The following is an 18872-nucleotide window of genomic DNA, read 5'->3' as shown; positions in this document are numbered from 1 at the left end:
GAAAGTACTTGTAGCATCCCGAACAGGCGCAGCGTGGGAATAGCAACTTGTTTCTCCTACTACCATTTTTCTCTCAATTCCGAGGCGTGGATGGATCCCTTTCTAAGAGAGTTAAGTGCGTCGTTAGCGTGGTTCTTGCCATGTTCCGCGGATAACGCGACGAGGATAAAAAATTTTAATGCACCAGGGGAAAGGAAAACGCGGTTTTCCATCGGTCGATTTTAGCGCGCGTTAAATGTAGTCCGTCTTTCTTCGCATCTGCAAAAACGTCAGCGTAAAAGTATCGTTGCAACATAGAAAGTGTTGCAAGAAGACGGATACAAAATTAATTATAAACGTCACAGTTGACTCTTTCGTATAGAATGTGTAGTAAAATATTCGATTGTTATAAAGCCGAGGCGCTTACGTTTACTGGTCGGCATTGAAAACGTCATATCGGAGGAGACCCGGAAGTAATATTCTACGAGGGAGTATTTCACGCGAGAGGAAAACATGTAAACGCAATATTTTACCGGCATTGATAGGTACATACACAACCCGAACAACTACGCTAGGCGGACTTGCCCTTAAGCGACGCCTTCCATCGTTATTGTATTGTTAGAGGAGACAGCTAGTCCGTACGTACACACGATGCCGTCACCGTATACGCTACGTTGTGCCACGCCAGTTTCTCGAATGATAAGAATGCCGCGTTTCCCCGTGGCGAACTCACGGGCCGGACAGCGTGGGCCGTCTTGCCTCCGAACAATCAAATTTACTGCGAGCGCGCAGAGGATTGTTCCTGTTATTTCAGCCCACTCCTGCGTCAGCGTTCGCCAATCAATTTCTTCTTCCGTTTTCGAAATCCTTTTAAAAACGACCTCTCTATGGCTACAGTCCATTTGCTACGAATGCTTTGAAGCGTTCTTCTTCTTCTTCTTCTTTCTTCATTGAAAGAAAGGAGAAGAAGAATGCTTCGAAGCATTTGTAGCGTTAAGTGGACCGTAGCCTGTATTGGGTAAGATCTCTAATTTGCTTGTTCTTGAAAAAAATAATTAATACTGTGTGCATAGAAAAGATGAGAGTTATAGAACGTTATGACTTATTTAAGGAAGACATTTTATAGTCTATATTGTAACCAAGTACTGAGGAAGTATATTCCTCGCTTTCTTTCCTTTTTTCGATCTACACCTGGCGTGAGGCTTATCAAGCGCATGACGACGGACCACCCACGGATATGTGTATCGGAACCCAGGTGGAATCATTAGAGCGAAAGATCGGCGCGTATAGCAGACCGCTAACATCCGTCGGTTGGTGTATCAAAAAGTCATATACCGTCAAGCTGTCAAGTTTCGCTCTATACAATATATATTTTTTTAATAACTCTCCGTCTATTCTCTGTGTGTACTTTGCGTAAAAGGATTGAAGGGTACGCCGCATGATATTGCGCCAACAATACGCTGCCCCCCTCTATCTCATCCCCCCCCCCCATAAAGAACATTAAATTTTCACGGTTTGTGAACTTATTTCCCTGTAAGGCTCGCAGGGTGCCCGAAGACGCCCCTCGAAGTCGCGCGGCGCGTGCCATCGAGTTCGAATGAGGCTTCCAATTAACTCGAGCACATGTCATCCGCGCGGGTCGACTTCCTGCGGTTAAGAATTTTGCCGGAACACACTGGGCAAAATGTTAAATTAGTGGAGCGTGCGAAGTAGGGAAATAAGACAAAGACAAAAATATATAGAGATCTTACATGCTTATCTACTTAACATCTTCGCGCATTTCTGATGGTCTTTCGCGCGGAACTCTACGTAAAAACAGTTATGTAATTTTTGTACAAGGCTGAATTTATGTAGCGCATCCGATAGCCCGGATAGCTAATCGATTATTTACATAAGGTCCGTCGGTGGTCGCATCAAGATCGTCATCGGTTGAATAATTCGTGGAGTCGCTGGCCCGTAAAATGACTACCACCGTGGGCATCGTCGAGAGCGAAGTGGAAGTTCGTTGGGGACGGCCCACAGTCAAGGGTTAGCAAAAGTCCGTTACAGTTATTCCTTGAAGCAATCGTTCAGTCGGGGAGCACTAATGAAATGACCGGTAATCGATTTGAACGATGGTACACGCACGTACACCCCGCGTGTCACATTTTAAGCTCGATGCAATCAAAATTTTCAAACGCAATCTTTTTCGAGCAGTTCAAAATACGAGCTAAGTACTAATTTTAAGTGCCTAGAAATTCTGATTATATTTTTAACTTTTTTACTGTCCACGAGGTACATGTGACTCACGAACGTTATTCTTATATATACATATTTATGAGTTATATTTATACTAATATGTCGATGAGTCACGCGCGCGATCATATAATTTAAAATAATTTAAAAAATCGAAATTGAGTACGTCGTATTCAAATGGAAAACATCGGCAATATGAGGGAGCCAAAATGAACGGAGCAGTAGACGTTAATCAGAAACGTGAGCTTTACATGGATAAATACGCATACTTTTAAACTTGTGATAAGATGCGGGCGATCATTAAGGCACTTCTCCCATTGAAAAATGCATTTCGTTATGAAGCTATTACGGATCCGTCGTGATCATTTTGCAAACGATCAGCTTCATTTGTCGTTGTCCGTTTTAACTATTTGCGTCTCGGAGGGTCGCTCATTTTCCTTAATTGCACGGCGCGACGGTACATTTAATTAGCTTTCTGATTGAGCCGATGAGAACAACAACCGCGCGTAACAGCGGGACATAATGATGGCTGCTGGATATTACAGCTGGGGGGAAGGGGGGAACGGTTGCTTTATAGATCCTGGTTCTACATTGCTTATCGTTCGCCGATTGCTAAATAAGTCGGCGCCGACGTCGGCGTGGATTTTTTTCCTTTTCGATGTCGATTTTAATTTATTCAAGGAAGGTAGCCCACGATCCGGCCAATCCCGAGTCCGGTACTATTGTTAATTTCATTCGACAGGATCGCTCGTAGGATCCGGTACGCATACTCTTTTTCAGTGAGGTAACTCGGCTTCAATATGTGACAAATGAAAAGAGCAACTTTCGATTTTTATACGTATACCTTCGGAAAGTCTTCCCAAAAGAATAGCTTCCCAAAAGTATAAGTCTTCCAAATCGGCTTTACACTGTTAAATTCGTAGTGTCAAATTATACTCAATTTCAGTCGTTTTAACCATTCCTAGGTCTCCATTGCTCCTACTCAATATGTGGTTAATTTAATTAAAACAATGTCAATTTAATTAAACAAGTAGGGTTAAAATAATAAATTTTGACACACATGTTAATTAAAAATAACAAAATGTTATTTAACTCAAGGCATTGGTTTAAATTTCACCCTTCAATATTTAACAGTCTACCATGCTGTAAGCGATCAGCACTTTTTTGGCCGTCTCGTGACTCAACGCTGTATATAGTCTATATATTGTACACGCGACATTGAGGTATACAGTGTGTCCACGCTTTTAGCATTAATTTATCGTCTGTTTGATCACATGTGAGATTAGTGAGAAATGCGTGGGCCACGTCGAGGTGTTCCTTAAACGCCAGTGTTTCGTAGTCTACTAGCACACAGCCTACGTTTTTAGATTAGCGCTTCTGGAGGACGCGACATGTACTGGGTGTTCGATTCGCCGGTGTACGTCGGCTTTTTTTCTGTAACGAGAGAAGTCGGATTTTCTTCCTGGCTGTATCGCCGGACACCCTCCGTCCGTACGCCGCTCGCTCGTTTTTCTCATCTCGCCAGTAGCCATGGCGGATTACAAGATGAGTCTATGGTGTAGGAATCGCATAGAGAGAGCGCTTTTTGCTCGGCTCAAGGCCTCGGCGCGAGAGATGTGAATGAATCTAGAACCTGTTTCTCCCCACAGGTACTTCTCACACTTGCCCGACTTCTTTGCACGGAGTCGAGCGATACGCGATAATTTTACTGAAAATAGCGTTACCAGCGCTTTTTATCGCGCCCGGACTTTAGTCTACATTGTAGCACAACGTTCCTCGTTGTTTCGTCAGCATTTTAAGGAACTGCAACCTTTTCTTTTCATTTATTTCCATCGAACGCGCGGTCATGGAGTTGTTATCACAGCTCTGTCGAAACGAGCTGCAAGTTAACGGGGCTCAAGGTCGGTTAGACAAAGGATAAGAGCGGCGCTCTTATCGTTGATGTTACCACCGTTATCGCGGAGCATTATCATTAATATAAATTATTAAGGGGAAAGAAAAAGAGAGACGAATAAAGAGAGGGGGAGAGGTAAAGGGATTGCAGCTCCCCGTGCAGGTAGCGCCACAGGCAATCGGTGCTCTCGTGATACCGGCAGTTTCGAGCGAGTCCTGCCGGTGAGCGTTCGTACGGGCCGAGCGAGCGGGGCTTCTTTCCCTCTCGTCGAGAGTGGCCGAGACCGGTGGCAGATATCGGTGCATCGTTCCTCGGAGCTGCCTCGCGTCGCCTCCAAAGCGGAGCGTGCGATACGGACGGCCGTGTAGCAGTGTCGTCGACCGTTTTGCTCGTCGGCGCGGTTTCCGGGTTCGCGGGCGCGCGGATAAAATTAAGATCGGACTTCGAGATCGGATCGCGGGAGCCGATGACGCACCGTTTCATCCGCGGGACCACGTTCGCGCGGTCGAGGAGCAATAACGTCCTTTGATCGAAGGCAAGTCTCCGCACATTTGTCACGGTACCTTTGTCTCTCTTTTTTTTTCTCTCGCATCCGCTTTACCTTCTATCTCGCCATTGATAATTAATGATAGTTGCACACGCACACCTCTAGGCTCTTCAATATCTCTTCTCGCTAAATGTTACGTTAAATTGACTAACGAAGCTTTTCCCCACTTTGTCCGAATAATTTAATAATTTTTACAGTTGTATAATTGTGCGGAAAATTAATCGCTTTTGAGCTGTACAATATTGGAGCGCTTCGTCTGTTCCTCATTGATAATTAATGATAGTTGCACACGCACACCTCTAGGCTCTTCAATATCTCTTCTCGCTAAATGTTACGTTAAATTGACTAACGAAGCTTTTCCCACTTTGTCCGAATAATTTAATAATTTTTACAGTTGTATAATTGTGCGAAAAATTAATCGCTTTTGAGCTGTACAATATTGGAGCGCTTCGTCTGTTCCTCATTGGTTTACATTCAGCCGTGCTTAATGCTTACTAGATATCAACAGATGCTTCCTCAGAGGACATTGACGTACACAAACGTCATATACACAGCCAGTTCCGCATAAATTAGAGCTCCGACACATTAATCTCCCAGTACAGTATATGTATACACAAGTCACGTATCTATACGATGCTACACAGTTACACCAGAAACTGCCGGCTTTTGTGATCTGACTAGTGATTTCGTTATTGATAAATCTACTGTACTAAATTGTCTCTCTCTCTCTCTCTCTCTCTCTCTCTCTCTCTCAATTGTCTCTCTCTCTCTCTCTCTGCAATACAAATTACGGAACCGTGGTCCCGAAAACAAACGTTAGCTCAGCTAAGAGTTAAGTCAGAACAGCTTCTGTCGCGACGCTCTCGTCTATCTATCCAAATTACAAATTGCACAAAACGCTGAAAAAAAAATTGGAAATTTGGAACACCGCAATTCTTAATTCATACAGCTGTTGTAAAAAGGAATGTACTGAAACTTTTCGCGATTATCTTAAATTTTAATATTCGTCCAATTCAATTTTCGAAGAGTAGGATCAATGATGAATTAAAGTTAACAAGTAAAAGTACAGTAAAAGTGAATAAATTTACGTTAATTGCATTATACTCTCAAAGCTTGCTTTTTACTTTACTCGTTAATTTCATTATCGAGTTAATCCTTATCTAGTTACTTATACATTTATTTGAAACAGTGTTAATTTGTTGTCACGGATAGTAACTAACTGGTTATTTATGAGCTTTACTTCATTTAGAGAGAGTTAAATATAAAAAAAACACATTGACATAAAAAGAAATTGGTATAAGTTACTACGATGACCGCGATGCATAAATCCAAAAATATATATGCGAGTATTCTTTGTGGTTAAAAACCCCATGTGGTAAATAAGTATGCAATTTCATTTAATTATTATTATTTGCATTAAAATCATATTATGGACGAAGGTCAAGGTTTTCTAGGTCATCCTAGACATTATTAACGACGTATCATTATATTTTTTCTCATAATACTTGAGCGAATACCTGAATAACGTTAACCCTTTCACTGTGGCAATGATCCGTGACCAAGAAGCGGCGATACCTTGATGTTCACGGTATATCGAATACATACGCCAAGTGCATATACGGAATAAATCGTACTACTAACGCTGTGCATTGCGCACCATATCGTTAATATCGTTACATCGTGCGTAACGATATTACATATTCGCGCCTTCAAACGGCACACACAAACGATAAGTACTCTACAAATCGATACGAGCATCGTATCCCGAATAAACCAGTAGATATGATAACGCGTCGATGTGATAACGTTCGAATCGTACATTATAAATGCGGCAAAATCTGTGGCAAATATTTTTTTTTTTCTAATAACACCGAGCATCGCTTGCGGCGAGCTTTATAACGTCGCAAGTCACGCGTAACCCATTTCGCTTGATCGTATCGACAATGTTAATACAAACAACGTAATTAACTGTCAGATGTACGCAGCGCGCTATGTATGCACCGCGAACTCACCTATTTCAAGAGATAACGGTATAAGATCGTAAGCGGTGCGCGAGATGCATTACAGTTATGCAGTACGCCCGCTTTATTCTATCGGATTAAACACGCCCCTTTTAACACTTTGACGGACAACCGGGAAATGCGATATTAAATAAGTGTGTAGGTATTTATAAAATGATTCTTGCGTGCGATCGACTTATATAGAGAGTATCCAGAAATTTCACCTTGATATCCGATGAATATGTATTAACGTACTACTCTATAAAATTTTAATCGGGAAGGTAATAGCGCTTTCAAATGAGTTTTCTACCCCTCGTACGAAAATGCAGGGGTGTGCAGGTGCATGCATTTTTACCCTCCACACAGTACTCATGATTATATGCACTTATATCAACCCGTCATTTTCGTGCGTCGCGGGGAGACATTTAATATGCTTCTCGAACGAATTTTTCCCAGCTTATAGTTTAATAGTTATAGTTAAATGTGTCAAGAAAATGCATAAAAATGTATCCAGTCAAGGTACGTGGCTCTATTGCAAGTGCATCTGCCTCAGCTAATGAAATAAATTGATTCTGAGTCTCCTTGACTATGGTGATTATCGATCGACCCTCGACTTTTTTTTATCAAATCCACAAGGTGTTCGGAAAAAGATCTGTTTGCGTTATTCGCGTAGCGAATGTGTGCCAGACCGGCGCGGTTCGAGGACACGCGGCCTCGGGGCCGATAGTTTTACTTTCTACGAGACGCTGTTCGGTGAAGAGCAAAAAAAAAACAGGATGGGAGGGATAAGGCAATTTTCGGGAGAGGAGAGAAAAGAGAGAAAGAGATCTGTCGAACGACCGAGATATTTGCCGCATTTTACGTCGGTGCGTGACACCGATTTCGTTCCTCCTGCGACCGAGCTGCCGAATCGAACTTGTATCTTTCAGATCCGAGAACTTAGTCGAACCATATTGAGAACCGGATTTTGAACCAGACCCTCTAGCTAGATGTATATATATAAAAAAAAGGAGCTGTAGTTAGCGGTCGCACGTTATTATACAGAGCTATACGTATAATCGATGAAATGATGAGGGTGATGGGTAGCTGTTGTCCCTCGTTCGCAAGGACAATGGACATCTGCTCCCTGGCACGTAAGTACCGCGCGTTTCCCGAAAGGCACGGCAGGTTCCCATGGTTGAGAGTCAGGTGTGCCTAACAGCGCAGACGTGAAAGCGCGAGCCCTGCAAAGAGCATATCAGACACCCGCATCTCTCTCTCTCTTTCTATTTCTGTGTTTATACGTTTGTATATAACTGACTTTATACAAATCCCGTATTTAAGCAAATAGCATACACTTTCAGGCTAACGATGCAGAACCGTTAAACCTCCTGCGTTGAAAACGTAGTTTTACAGTGACTAGTTCCTGTTAGAGTACACGGGATTATTTCGCGTTTATTGGCGAAATATATTTGTGCGGGTTGTTAATTTTTTACGTTCCATATTTGGTAGCTTCGAATTGGGAAAATGAAGAGGCTGTGTCGTAATCCGAGTCCAAATTAGGACTTCGCTCTGGCTCCGCTATGCTAACAGCTTCGACTCACTGTTACTTGGTAACAGTTCGATGTAATACTTTCGCATTAATAAAAACTGGAAAAAATATATATAATTGTTTTATTTGCGAGAATTATAAAGTATAATCGGCTAAAAAAGCGTAACGATTCTATTTGCTTAACTTAATAATTAAGAACTTAACTTACACTTTTACAATTGTAGATACACAGATACAAATATGTTAATTTTGCCAGAATGAAGAGTTTTGTTCGACCGTAAAGCCAGGTAGATCCTCGCTGTCCGTACTCGTCGAATTTATAATCGCCTAGATCGTACCGAAGATATCAACCGTTATCTCTCTTCCAGATATACTCTCGACCAATGCTCTCAGCTTAAGTTTCCGTAGCTTGAGTTTACGCAGACGCATCCTCTCGTAAACAATAGCGAGATAATAGTACAATAACGTTTTACTTATTTATTTTTTAAACTTCTGTGCACATTGAAAATTTTATCAATTATTACCAAACGTCGTGGTCAATATTCTTATTCATTTTTTTCTATCACCAGTCCTTCCGCCGAGCAACATTAAAATGTTTAAACTTAATTACATCCGTTCAATAGACGTGAGAGACAACTCTTAATGGAACAAATCTCGCGTGGAAGAGGAGATGCAGTGCAAATGCGATGCGAAAAAAAGAAACGAGGAATAGGAGGAAGAGAACGTGTAAACGGGTTCATTGTCCGATTACCTACCTGCGATGCTCTCCTCGCAGTTCATTTTGCTCCTTTTTTTATTCAAAAACGCGGAACACACATATGGGCGAGCGACAGATGTACATACGCGACGGCGACCGTTTTGTGGACGAGGGCTGACGTCACCCGACGACAAACCTTTCAAGGAAGTCCGAGGCTGTCTCGCGAAGCCTCCACCTTTCCCTTCCACGTTTCTCTCCTTTCTTTGCTCTTTTCTTACTCTATACCTACAGGGTGTTCCGTAGAAATTACCGTAGCCGATACCGTAGGATCTTTAAATTTCAGAGGTGTTTCTCTCGGTCTAATTTTCAACATTATGAGCACTAACTATAAATGGGATATGCTAAAGGAAAAAAAAAAGAAAGGAAAAAATAATAGTTATGCAGCTATTAGAACATGTAATTATTAACTGCGAAATTTATTACTTGTACATAGAAAAAAAATTATGTTATATTAACAGCATTAGTCTAATTGGAAACAATCTTGTTAATTCAATACGTCATGCTCTAGTTTTAATAAAATAAGTATTTATTTCATTAATACTGTTCTTGAATCAACAAGATTATTGCCAATCAGATCTCATGCTGTTATTGCTGTTAATACAACATTATTTTTTCCGTGTACATCTCTGCCTGTTTGAAACATCTTCCGATCATGCATGTGCTATGATTTATGTAATAGTTAGTTAATAATAATTTTATTTGCAGCATATACTCACGATGCGTCTATTCAAACGTTCCACGGCCGATACGAGTCCGCAGCTCGTTTCGGCTGTGCCTATATCTCAAGACGTTGCGGCTGCGAATAATGCCGAAAGCAATACGTCTGAAAGATCGGAGAAGAAATCGAAGGCGGACAACAGATTGGAAGGTATACTTCCAGTCAAAGAAGACACCGACACGCCGAAGGAACCGACGGACCCTTCTATCCTGACTCGTAAAGGTAGGACTGCAATAAGACACTCGTGACATCGCGGTAACGTGCGCGTAAAACTTCTCGCAACATATCCGTATTTGATATCGCTTTGTTCTTGTCTGTAATAAGCAAAGTTAAGGTTAATCTTGATTGACATCTTAAAATTGATTGCACCTTTGCCCCCCCCCCCTCCACTCGAAAGGAATCTCCACGTGGGGACGAAAGATGGGTCGACGATGGGATCAAATGAAGAGGTCGGACAGCTCCGAATTGCTTTCGGTGCCGCGACGGCGACGACGGTGGAGCCCGCATCGGAAAAGCGGCTACGATGAAATCTCGAGCGAGAAAGAAAACGTAACGTCAACGTAACATATATAACAGTAGCTTAACCCGCGTCAGCTTCGTGCTAAGACGCGAATAAAACTTTCTTTTCGAGAAATATTACCATGAATAATCAACATTTTTTAGGGAAATAGCGAACTGCCGAAACCAAAGAGAATTCCCAGAGTAGAATCGTTGAGAAATCTCTTCAGAACCGGTGGCGATCATTCTCTTAACGGCAAGAGTTCTACGAGAAGCGCGACGATCCAGGAGGAGGATGCAGTTGTCAATGTCAGCCATTGCCCGATGGGGAAGACCCTCAGCGAAGGAGCGATCAAGAAGCTCCCATTTCGAGGTATTTGCGCAGAGAATTTCGACGATCGCGAGTTCACTGAAATCAATCGGGAAATGTTCCGCCGAAAGAAATTGCAACTGAGTCGCAGCATACAGGATCTGCAGGAGCAACAGCGACTGTTGGATTACATACTCAAGAATCACGAGAGCCTGAAGAAGCGTCAGGGTGACGCGTCCGCGAGAGAAACGTTGGAGAACGTTGGAACAAGCGCGAGTCCGAAATCTTCGGGGGAGACGAAAAGTGAGACCCCGACGCGAACGCCTGATCATCAGTCTGCCGGTAACGCGACTGTCAACGAAGCTAAAGGAAATTCGTGTCCCCAAGGATTATCTGCCGGCTCGCTGACCGGTCTGGAAGATCTGCTGAACAATCTGCGCATAGGTTGCGACGAAAGCGGCTACGATTCGGACAGTACGCGAGCCGGCGCGGACTCGCCGGACAGCGAAAAATCGGCGGTGCCTCCCTTGTTGAAGCCGCGCAGTTTCTCGATAACATCGGACGATTATCGCGGTATTGACTTATCTCTACTCGAGAGTTCGCAGAAAAAAAACGCAAGTGCAGTGACCGAATCACGTTCGTCGGAAACGTGCGATTCGAAGATCGAGAAGGTCAACGCCGCCGATGCCGTTGTCGATGCCGCGGCGAACAATCCTTCCTTCAATGAGTCGACCGCAACCCAATCCACCGTGTTAATGTCGGAGGAGGACGACACGGACAGCTGCGACGAGGATACTTTTGCCGATTTTCCGGAATACCGACCGGATTTAACGAAAGTTTATTCTAAGACGGAAACGGATCTCTTGCCAAAGTCTCGCGAGGCTCTAATGAAAGCAGCGACCGCGACATCCGTTCTGCTCGGTGAGGATTTAACGAAACTCCACGTGACAGACCGTAACGATCTCGGCGTTACACCGCAATGTGACGATGCTGATGCGCGCGGCACCGATGATGTCAAAATAAAAGTCGATTCCGACGAGAGGAAACTTTGTGTAACGCCGGGAAGTCATATTAACGTATCTCAGATGGCTAAATTTCAAAATTTACTGAAGGACAAGAAGTCTAAAAATCGAAAATGCTCAAGTCCAAGTGCACTGCACCTCTTGGACCACGCGGCGTCCCCGTGCAAGGACAGTCCACCGGCTAACAAAATCCATTCCTTATCTGACGCAATAACTAATCCTTTACGATACTATAGCCCAAAGAGATCGCGTTCCACTCTAGAACTCGACACATTAGACGTGCCGAGAAACGCGGCGAAGAAGGTGTCCTCGGTTCCTATCGCTTCCATTATTAAGCCTGTCACTGCCGCTAACAAGATCCTAGTACGACGTGAATTGAAGACGATGAAGCTGACGGTGAGCCACGCGGCGGGTCTCGGTATTTCGGTCGAACGGTGCGAGGCGGCCAGGCCATTCTACGTGATCGCCAAGATGGATCCCAACGGCGAAGCGGCTAAGTCGAGGCAATTCCGCATCGGCGACGAGATCGTTCGTGTCTGCGGGCGTAGGATACGCGGCATGTCGATGGCAGAGGCGCGAAACGCCTTGCGGAGTTGCGTTGGCACGGTCGAGCTGCAAATCGCGAGAGAACCGATTCCGTCTTTCGGCGAGGAAATCGGCGACACGTGGGGCAACGCCTTGACGCGAACGCGAAGCGATCCCGACGCGTGGATCTCGAAGAACAAAAGACTTGAACTGTCAGTTCCGTCCGACGATATGTTATCTTCAACGAACGCTCGAATCCACCGCGCCGTTGATGACGCGACTGTTAGTTTCCAAAAGATGACGGGTATGAAGAAGTTCCAGGTCGTGAGGAAACGAAGCGCAGAGGCGCCCCCCGTTCGACGAGGGTCCAGCTTATCTATCGATCTCTTAACGATCATATTGGAAAAGGGCGCGCCGAAGAAATTGGGTTTTTCTATCGTCGGCGGCGTGGACAGCAATAAAGGACGCATGGGTATCTTTGTAAAGGATATTATGCTCGGTGGACAAGCTGCGGAAGAAGGTATCGTATTTTTTTTGCAGCGAAGCATTAGTGTCATAAGGTTTACCATAGAATGTGAAATTAATAAATTAAAATACAAAACATAAAAAAAGATACAACGTAAAATAATATAAAAGGGAAACAATGTCTGCAGCAGTTTACCTGTAATGTTAAAGGTACTCTGAGAGTGGGAGATGAAATTTTAGCAATCAATGGCTCCTCGTTGGATGGACTGACGCATGCCAAGGCGTTACAGATGTTCAAGAGCGCCAAAGCTGGGAACTTGATACTTCACGTCGCCCGAAGAGATCCAACGCATAAACGGTTGTGTCACGCAAGCCATGCAGTTTAGATTAATATTTAGTTATTAACACGGTTAGTTTTTGTGCTTTGCTCTATTAACGATCACTGACCCCATTTACAATCTTTCTTTGCCTCTTGCTTTTAGCGTCGTTAAATGATTGTAATTAATATCATATAAGTATATGAAATCTAACGAAAAGCTTTTCTATGTTGCAGATATATCACACAATCAAAGTCATATGATTGCCTCGACAAATTAACGAAGTCTACCGACGAATAAAACTATTGCCATTATAGCGTTAATTATATTATTATTATTATATTGTTAATTTCGTTTCTAAAAAATATGATGAATTACTACGAGAAGTTACGAAATTTTCTATTAGATATAATTTCCTAAACCCTCTGGGTTTATTAAATAAAAAATTAACATCTAAACATTACAAAATTTACATAAAAAAAATTGAACTATCGATATTTTACGTTCTAAATATTTCATGCATTTCGGTTAGCATCTTAACGTGCTTTCGATAATATTTTGTATGCTGAGGGAGATATATATGTATATAAATCACACACACATAATTGAACTCTAATTGTGATATCCATCAATTACTTTCACTAATGGATAATATTCATAACAATTCTTTTTTTCTAATAGATCTTTTTGATAAATAAGAACATTTTGCATTATATAATATGTATAATATTATATTTAAACTCTCTAAATAAGATCTCAGAGATAAGAGCAATCCGTATTTATTTACGCTTTCATATATCTCTTTCATACTTAATTAATCTATTCTGTTTCAAAAAAAAGGAGAAAGATAGAGATAAATTTTGCAGAATAATTATTAAATTATATCGCTATTGAAACATTTGCATTTCTTGTTCCGAACATATCTATTTAGATATGAACGTTGTATTCTAACGTTAAAGAAATGTTAAGTAAAGTAATGAAGTAGAATTAGTTAACAATAACGGTATTGTGCAGCTTTATAGCCATGTCCTGTTAGATGTGGTACGCTAACAGCTTGGAATATGGTTTAACTTAACAGCATCGTGGGATTTAACAAATGTTTTTATTTAAAAATATATTCTTGTGTAAATCGACCTACACGAATATTAAAAAGCTAGTTAGTTGCCCCCGAAAGCACGAAAGTCATCAATTGCGTATTGCGTAATGTTACTACAGTAACTAGTAATTCTCGTTAAGTTATTTCGTTAAGAGACTGACATTACGAATGTCTACCTGCAAAATGCTGTGATATTGATTGTAGTCGCATCGGCTGATATTATATGAGTTGTATATTTAATAATAAATGTGATTTTGTTAAATAAAAGCATACTTGGCAAACTTTCTTCTTTCAATCTCAAATACTTTATACTCATCTTATAAAGTGCAGTATACTTTATAAGTATCTTCAAATTTTTATCTACACTTTGTTGGATCGAAGACGTATCAATGAAAAATTAGTTAAGCATCTATTTTAAAACTGATCAATTTTGTATCGATAAGAATGCCGTGAAATAAGATACAGCCGTCCGTATCACCTTAAAACGATTATAAACGTATGAATCATTTTCTGCATGTTATAAATTACTTTTACAGATCTTCTCGTACTTACCGCGGCGAAAACCGCCATTGACAATGGAAACAGATTACCTGCTGTCAATTTGCACGGCACAACACTTCTGTAGAGAGTTATGATTAATAATGATTTTAATCTTGGTGAGAATTTGTACCATTCCGCTGCATATCTGAAAGAATATATTTTTAAAAATTAGTTTTTATTTAGATTTCCATCAATATACGTCATGCAAAACTCTAGGAAATATCATAAATTGAAAAATCTTTCAAGTAAAATCGTATGTAATAATGTTTAATATCAGAAATTTATACATATATATATTGCGTAAAACGCAAACACACACACATATATATATATATATATATATATATGTGTGTGTGTGTGTGTGTGTGTGTGTGTGTGTGTGTGTGTGTGTGTGTGTGTGTGTGTTTGCGTTTTGCGTAACACACTTTATGCATAACGGAATTAAGAAATATTTTGAATCATGGTTTTATCTTAAAATACTGTAAAATCAATTTTCAGATTTCGAAACGTATTGGAAATGACGGAAATTTGTGAGAATATAAAATAATCATTACGCTCGATGGAATATATTTTGACTTTCGTCCATTATTTTCTGGCCGGAATAACACACGATCATCAATTGCAGCAACGATCCCGCGATTATAAACAAAAATCTAATAATTTCTTCTAGTTGGTCTAACACATAGACGATCTATAATATATCAAAGGTATTATATATATCCACACGCCATCTGAAATATAATTATCATATTTTCACGAAATTTACGAAATGACGATATTTTTAAATGTAATATATTAATGCTAATTATTTAAGAACGATATATATCCGTAATTATTTAATGCCTAATGCTTACTCGAACTCCAAGTAGACTGAAAACTGCAGCGATTAGTAATGAGAAGCTAATTCCGACAATTTTGTACGTGTCGTTTAATATATCGATATATCTAATAACAACGATTTTAATTAATTACATGTTTTCGTTAGATTACTTTGATAATTGTATCTTCAGCGCAAAAATGATCTCGAAAGATCGCACGGAGTCCCTTACTCCAAAGCAAGTTGATGTTTTTTTAAGCATACGATGTATTCCCGATATATCATTTCCTCGCTGAACACTTTATACTCCACATTCGTACAATGTTCGATTTCGTTGACTTCATCGCCATTATGCACATTTGATATCACATTCTCGATTTGTTGACTACAATACGAGTTTTGCGGTATTTTTACGAAAAATACGTGGACGTATTTTCCCAGGTAGCACATATTAGTTTCATGTACGTTTTTTGAACGTATACATAGTTTCATAACCGTAAAGAACCATTAAGAAACGTTTGAACAAAAATGTTTTTGAAACCATGATTTAAGAAACGTATTTTTTATGTTTCTACAGTTAACAAAAATACCTATTTGTTAAATTTTTCCTTTCAAAATTATAATTTGCTTTATCTATATCTATCTACTGAATTATTGGATGGTTCTTATTTTGATATTCTCAACGAACTTAGTAACAATTCCTAGGGAGTTATTTATTTGTCTATTTATTACCTTTTTTGTTAACCGACACCTGTATAGTAGGAGCGGTAATCAGTCACGCACAATATCTGACACGATACGGTCCCTTAGCAACAGTTCAAAGCCTAATCTCACATTTAGTCGCAGTATGTATAATCGTAACAAAGTCTTTTACATTTCCTCGCTCTTACAAGTTTTTTCAATTTACAGTTTATACACTTTTATTTTAATTATCTGACTCTTGATTGTGACGAGCTTACATCGATGATTGACTCGATTTATTCTCACTTCCGACTGAAGAATCAATCATGGATTTTATCATTCGACTTTCAATTAAGGACCTTACAAATGTACAGCGATTTCGATTTTTTCTGTTTAATATTTTTATGATGTTCTTATTATTACTTCTTGGATGTGGAAATGTGTAACTCTTGACGATTCGTATATATATAATTTTATTATTCTTTATTAATTTTTGGCTGAAGAAGACGCACTGTGTTGTCGAAACGTCCCTAATTAATTAATTGTTTGTAACAATAAATCTTTTTGAATTTAACAACTTCCATGCTCGTTATTGGCCGTTAATCTTCTATAGGTTGTTGATACATACGAGCCTGACTTAATTTAATTTTATCTATATATATAATAGCTTTAATAGCCTTTTTTGAAACATTTAAATTTATATTGCACAAAATAATTCATTTTATCCATGCACATATATCCACTTACTTACTTAAATTAATTTTGTCCTACCGGTTTTAATCTATTTGTCATCGGACAAATCTGAGCTTAGAAAACTTCCAACAGTTGCAAAATAAACCTTCTGCTAAACGTGGCCATTGAAAGAACATTTATACGTGTGTTCCGTTTTGAAGAACTTCCTGAAGTGGTGCACATCAGTAATGCAATTAAGTTAGAGTAAGACAAGTATATTTTGTTTCACTTTAATTTATTGCACGAATGTGCACCAGTTCAGGAATTTCCTCGAAAAAGAATAGACGTCATAGATGGTATATGCATAAAGCTTCTAGAACATTCTCACGCACGTCTTTAATGACGTTAGACACGGCATTATGACGGAATTAATACGTCATTTGACGTCACTGTGCTATCTGGGTCATTAAAACAAAACGTTTCTATAATAGTTTTTTGAACGTTATTTTATGGGAAAAGAAACGTTCCATCGAACGTTTTTCGAATGGACATTTTTACTCATGAGAAACGTTTCTAGAAATCGGTTATAAAACGTTTCGGAAAAACACTCATAAAACATTTCTGAAACGTGTATGTGCTACCTGGGTTACTCCTCCGTACTTACCCAATAAGTTGGAATAAGCTGCATGCGTGCGCGGTACACACTATGTGCATGGTATCAGCGGCCACCATAATGGTCATACCCACCGTGATCATAACAGAAGTGTACAAAAAGATCGGTACAAAATACTTATCTTGATCTATTCCGTATTCGCTATATATCGCAATATGTCGCGGACGTGATTTATTAAGAGGTAGTACGATATCGAGAAGTATCGGCCCTAATGAGGGTATCGTTATAAACATCGACATCATGAAGTATATTAGTACTGCAAAATACATATTTTCCTTTCAATAATATTCTTATGTGCGCAAAATACGTTTGTCACTATTAATAATTTATAATCTTTTTTTTCTTTCTGATATAATTTACTCACTCGAGTAAGACATTGTAAATATCTGCGATATATGAGAGTAACTTTTTAAAATTCGAACTTCCAAATCGCTCGTAAATACATTCCAATGATCTTCCATGATTTCGTATAAACGGCGAAACTAATCGTAAAGAAAAAAACATGTGACTAAAGTGATTAAGCATATGTATATAAGAAATTTATTTAAATGAATATTAATGAAGAAAATGAGAAAGTCTACAATTCGTAATTGATGTTTTGGATACTTACCTTGTCGCGGTTCCAAAGCTGATTTAACAACTTTACAAGGAAAGCCGCCGTTATGACCATTTGATACAGACATTCAAAGATTATTTGCCCACTGTGTCTATGTATGTACAATGTCAATATCTACCAGATAAATTATATTACGTTCTGCCAAATATATTACATAGGAAAAAGCAATATATCTTTTGGCGTGATGGATGTTTTAAAGGCTAATTGCACGTATTCGAAAATAAAAGTAATCGTATTACCTCGAATGGCAAGTAACTTATTTCAAGTATGAGGCAGAACGTTGATAACAAACATTTCGTGAGCTTAGGTTGGAACGGCCAAAGACCCAAGCACGACATAAATATTCTATTGACATTGTACTCTCGAAGTATATTCACCAGCATGACTTAGCTTCTGCTTATTTGAGAGCTGCGACGGAAATGAGGGAGCGCGGCATGAGCCCCTGTATCGATCGATTTCGGCACGAGTCGGAACACGATCGTAGAATTATAAAATTCTAAATTGCGGGATGTCATATCCATCGTCACAGCGCGGATCCCGTTACTCGTCTCGAAAATTAGATGCCGTTTGTCGTAGACCGTAATTTCATGCATAATACCTCTTCGGACACCCCCGCACGCTGATGTCGCGTGACACGACAAATAGTCGAGAATACAAGAATGATATCAATGAAGGGCGGCCTCTCTCCATGTCTTGAGAGACATCTTGTTTTAAATTTATCAATAAATTATTTTTTATTTCTCTACACTTTCTAGATCAAGCTGCAACATCAATAGACGCAAGTTCAGTCGGTTTCAAATGCTCTACAAGTCTACGCGAAACGATACTTATATTTTTTATAGTTATTTATATTTATTAATATTTTGCCAATGTTGCGTTACACGCACGTAATACAATGTCATACCAATGACATTGTAGCTTCATGCGTGTCATCTCTGTGCTCTGCCGTGGTCGCTTGATAACATCATTCAGTACCCGA

The 18872-nt window shown here is 40.0% G+C and overlaps 2 protein-coding genes across 3 annotated transcripts; one reads left to right on the top strand and one right to left on the bottom strand.

The window, feature by feature from the left end:
* Nucleotides 1–9652: 9652 nt before the first annotated feature.
* LOC139768052 (uncharacterized) lies at nt 9653–14175 on the top strand. Of its 2 annotated transcripts, none has more exons than XM_071697886.1 (5): nt 9653–9883; nt 10059–10210; nt 10325–12536; nt 12692–12839; nt 13035–14175. In XM_071697886.1, exons 1-5 carry the CDS (start codon nt 9661–9663, stop codon nt 13096–13098), a joined length of 2799 nt encoding a protein of 932 aa, XP_071553987.1. In that variant the 5' UTR covers nt 9653–9660; the 3' UTR covers nt 13099–14175. The 2 variants fall into 2 exon arrangements, with proteins under 2 accessions (XP_071553987.1, XP_071553988.1); XM_071697887.1 differs by having other exon boundaries at nt 12692–12890.
* A 143-nt stretch (nt 14176–14318) lies between these two features.
* On the bottom strand, nt 14319–18298 carry LOC139767886 (odorant receptor 9a-like). Its single transcript, XM_071697582.1, has 9 exons — nt 18133–18298; nt 17888–18007; nt 17642–17759; nt 17269–17533; nt 15484–15636; nt 15289–15379; nt 14989–15125; nt 14447–14579; nt 14319–14372 (listed from the first exon to the last, which is right to left on the bottom strand). Exons 1-9 carry the CDS (start codon nt 18274–18276, stop codon nt 14319–14321), a joined length of 1215 nt encoding a protein of 404 aa, XP_071553683.1. The 5' UTR covers nt 18277–18298.
* Nucleotides 18299–18872: the final 574 nt, after the last annotated feature.

The sequence above is a fragment of the Temnothorax nylanderi genome, unplaced genomic scaffold, assembly GCF_030848795.1.
Source record: "Temnothorax nylanderi isolate EJ_2023f unplaced genomic scaffold, tnyl_v1.0 TNYL_tig0013_pilon, whole genome shotgun sequence".
Classification (NCBI taxonomy): Eukaryota; Metazoa; Arthropoda; class Insecta; order Hymenoptera; family Formicidae; genus Temnothorax; species Temnothorax nylanderi.
This window is presented reverse-complemented; position numbering and strand designations above follow the sequence as displayed.

Excerpts from the sequence above, each read along its gene's own strand:
- LOC139768052 (XM_071697886.1), top strand. The coding sequence starts at position 9,661 with ATGCGTCTATTCAAACGTTCCACGGCCGATACGAGTCCGCAGCTCGTT. Across the intron at positions 10,211-10,324 it reads TCTCGAGCGAGAAAGAAAAC|GGAAATAGCGAACTGCCGAA; the intron begins GTAACGTCAACG and ends AACATTTTTTAG. Across the intron at positions 12,840-13,034 it reads AGAGATCCAACGCATAAACG|ATATATCACACAATCAAAGT; the intron begins GTTGTGTCACGC and ends TCTATGTTGCAG.
- LOC139767886 (XM_071697582.1), bottom strand. The coding sequence starts at position 18,276 with ATGCTGGTGAATATACTTCGAGAGTACAATGTCAATAGAATATTTATG. Across the intron at positions 17,534-17,641 it reads ATTTACAATGTCTTACTCGA|TACTAATATACTTCATGATG; the intron begins GTGAGTAAATTA and ends TGTATTTTGCAG. Across the intron at positions 15,637-17,268 it reads AGCTTATTCCAACTTATTGG|TCAACAAATCGAGAATGTGA; the intron begins GTAAGTACGGAG and ends CTCGTATTGTAG.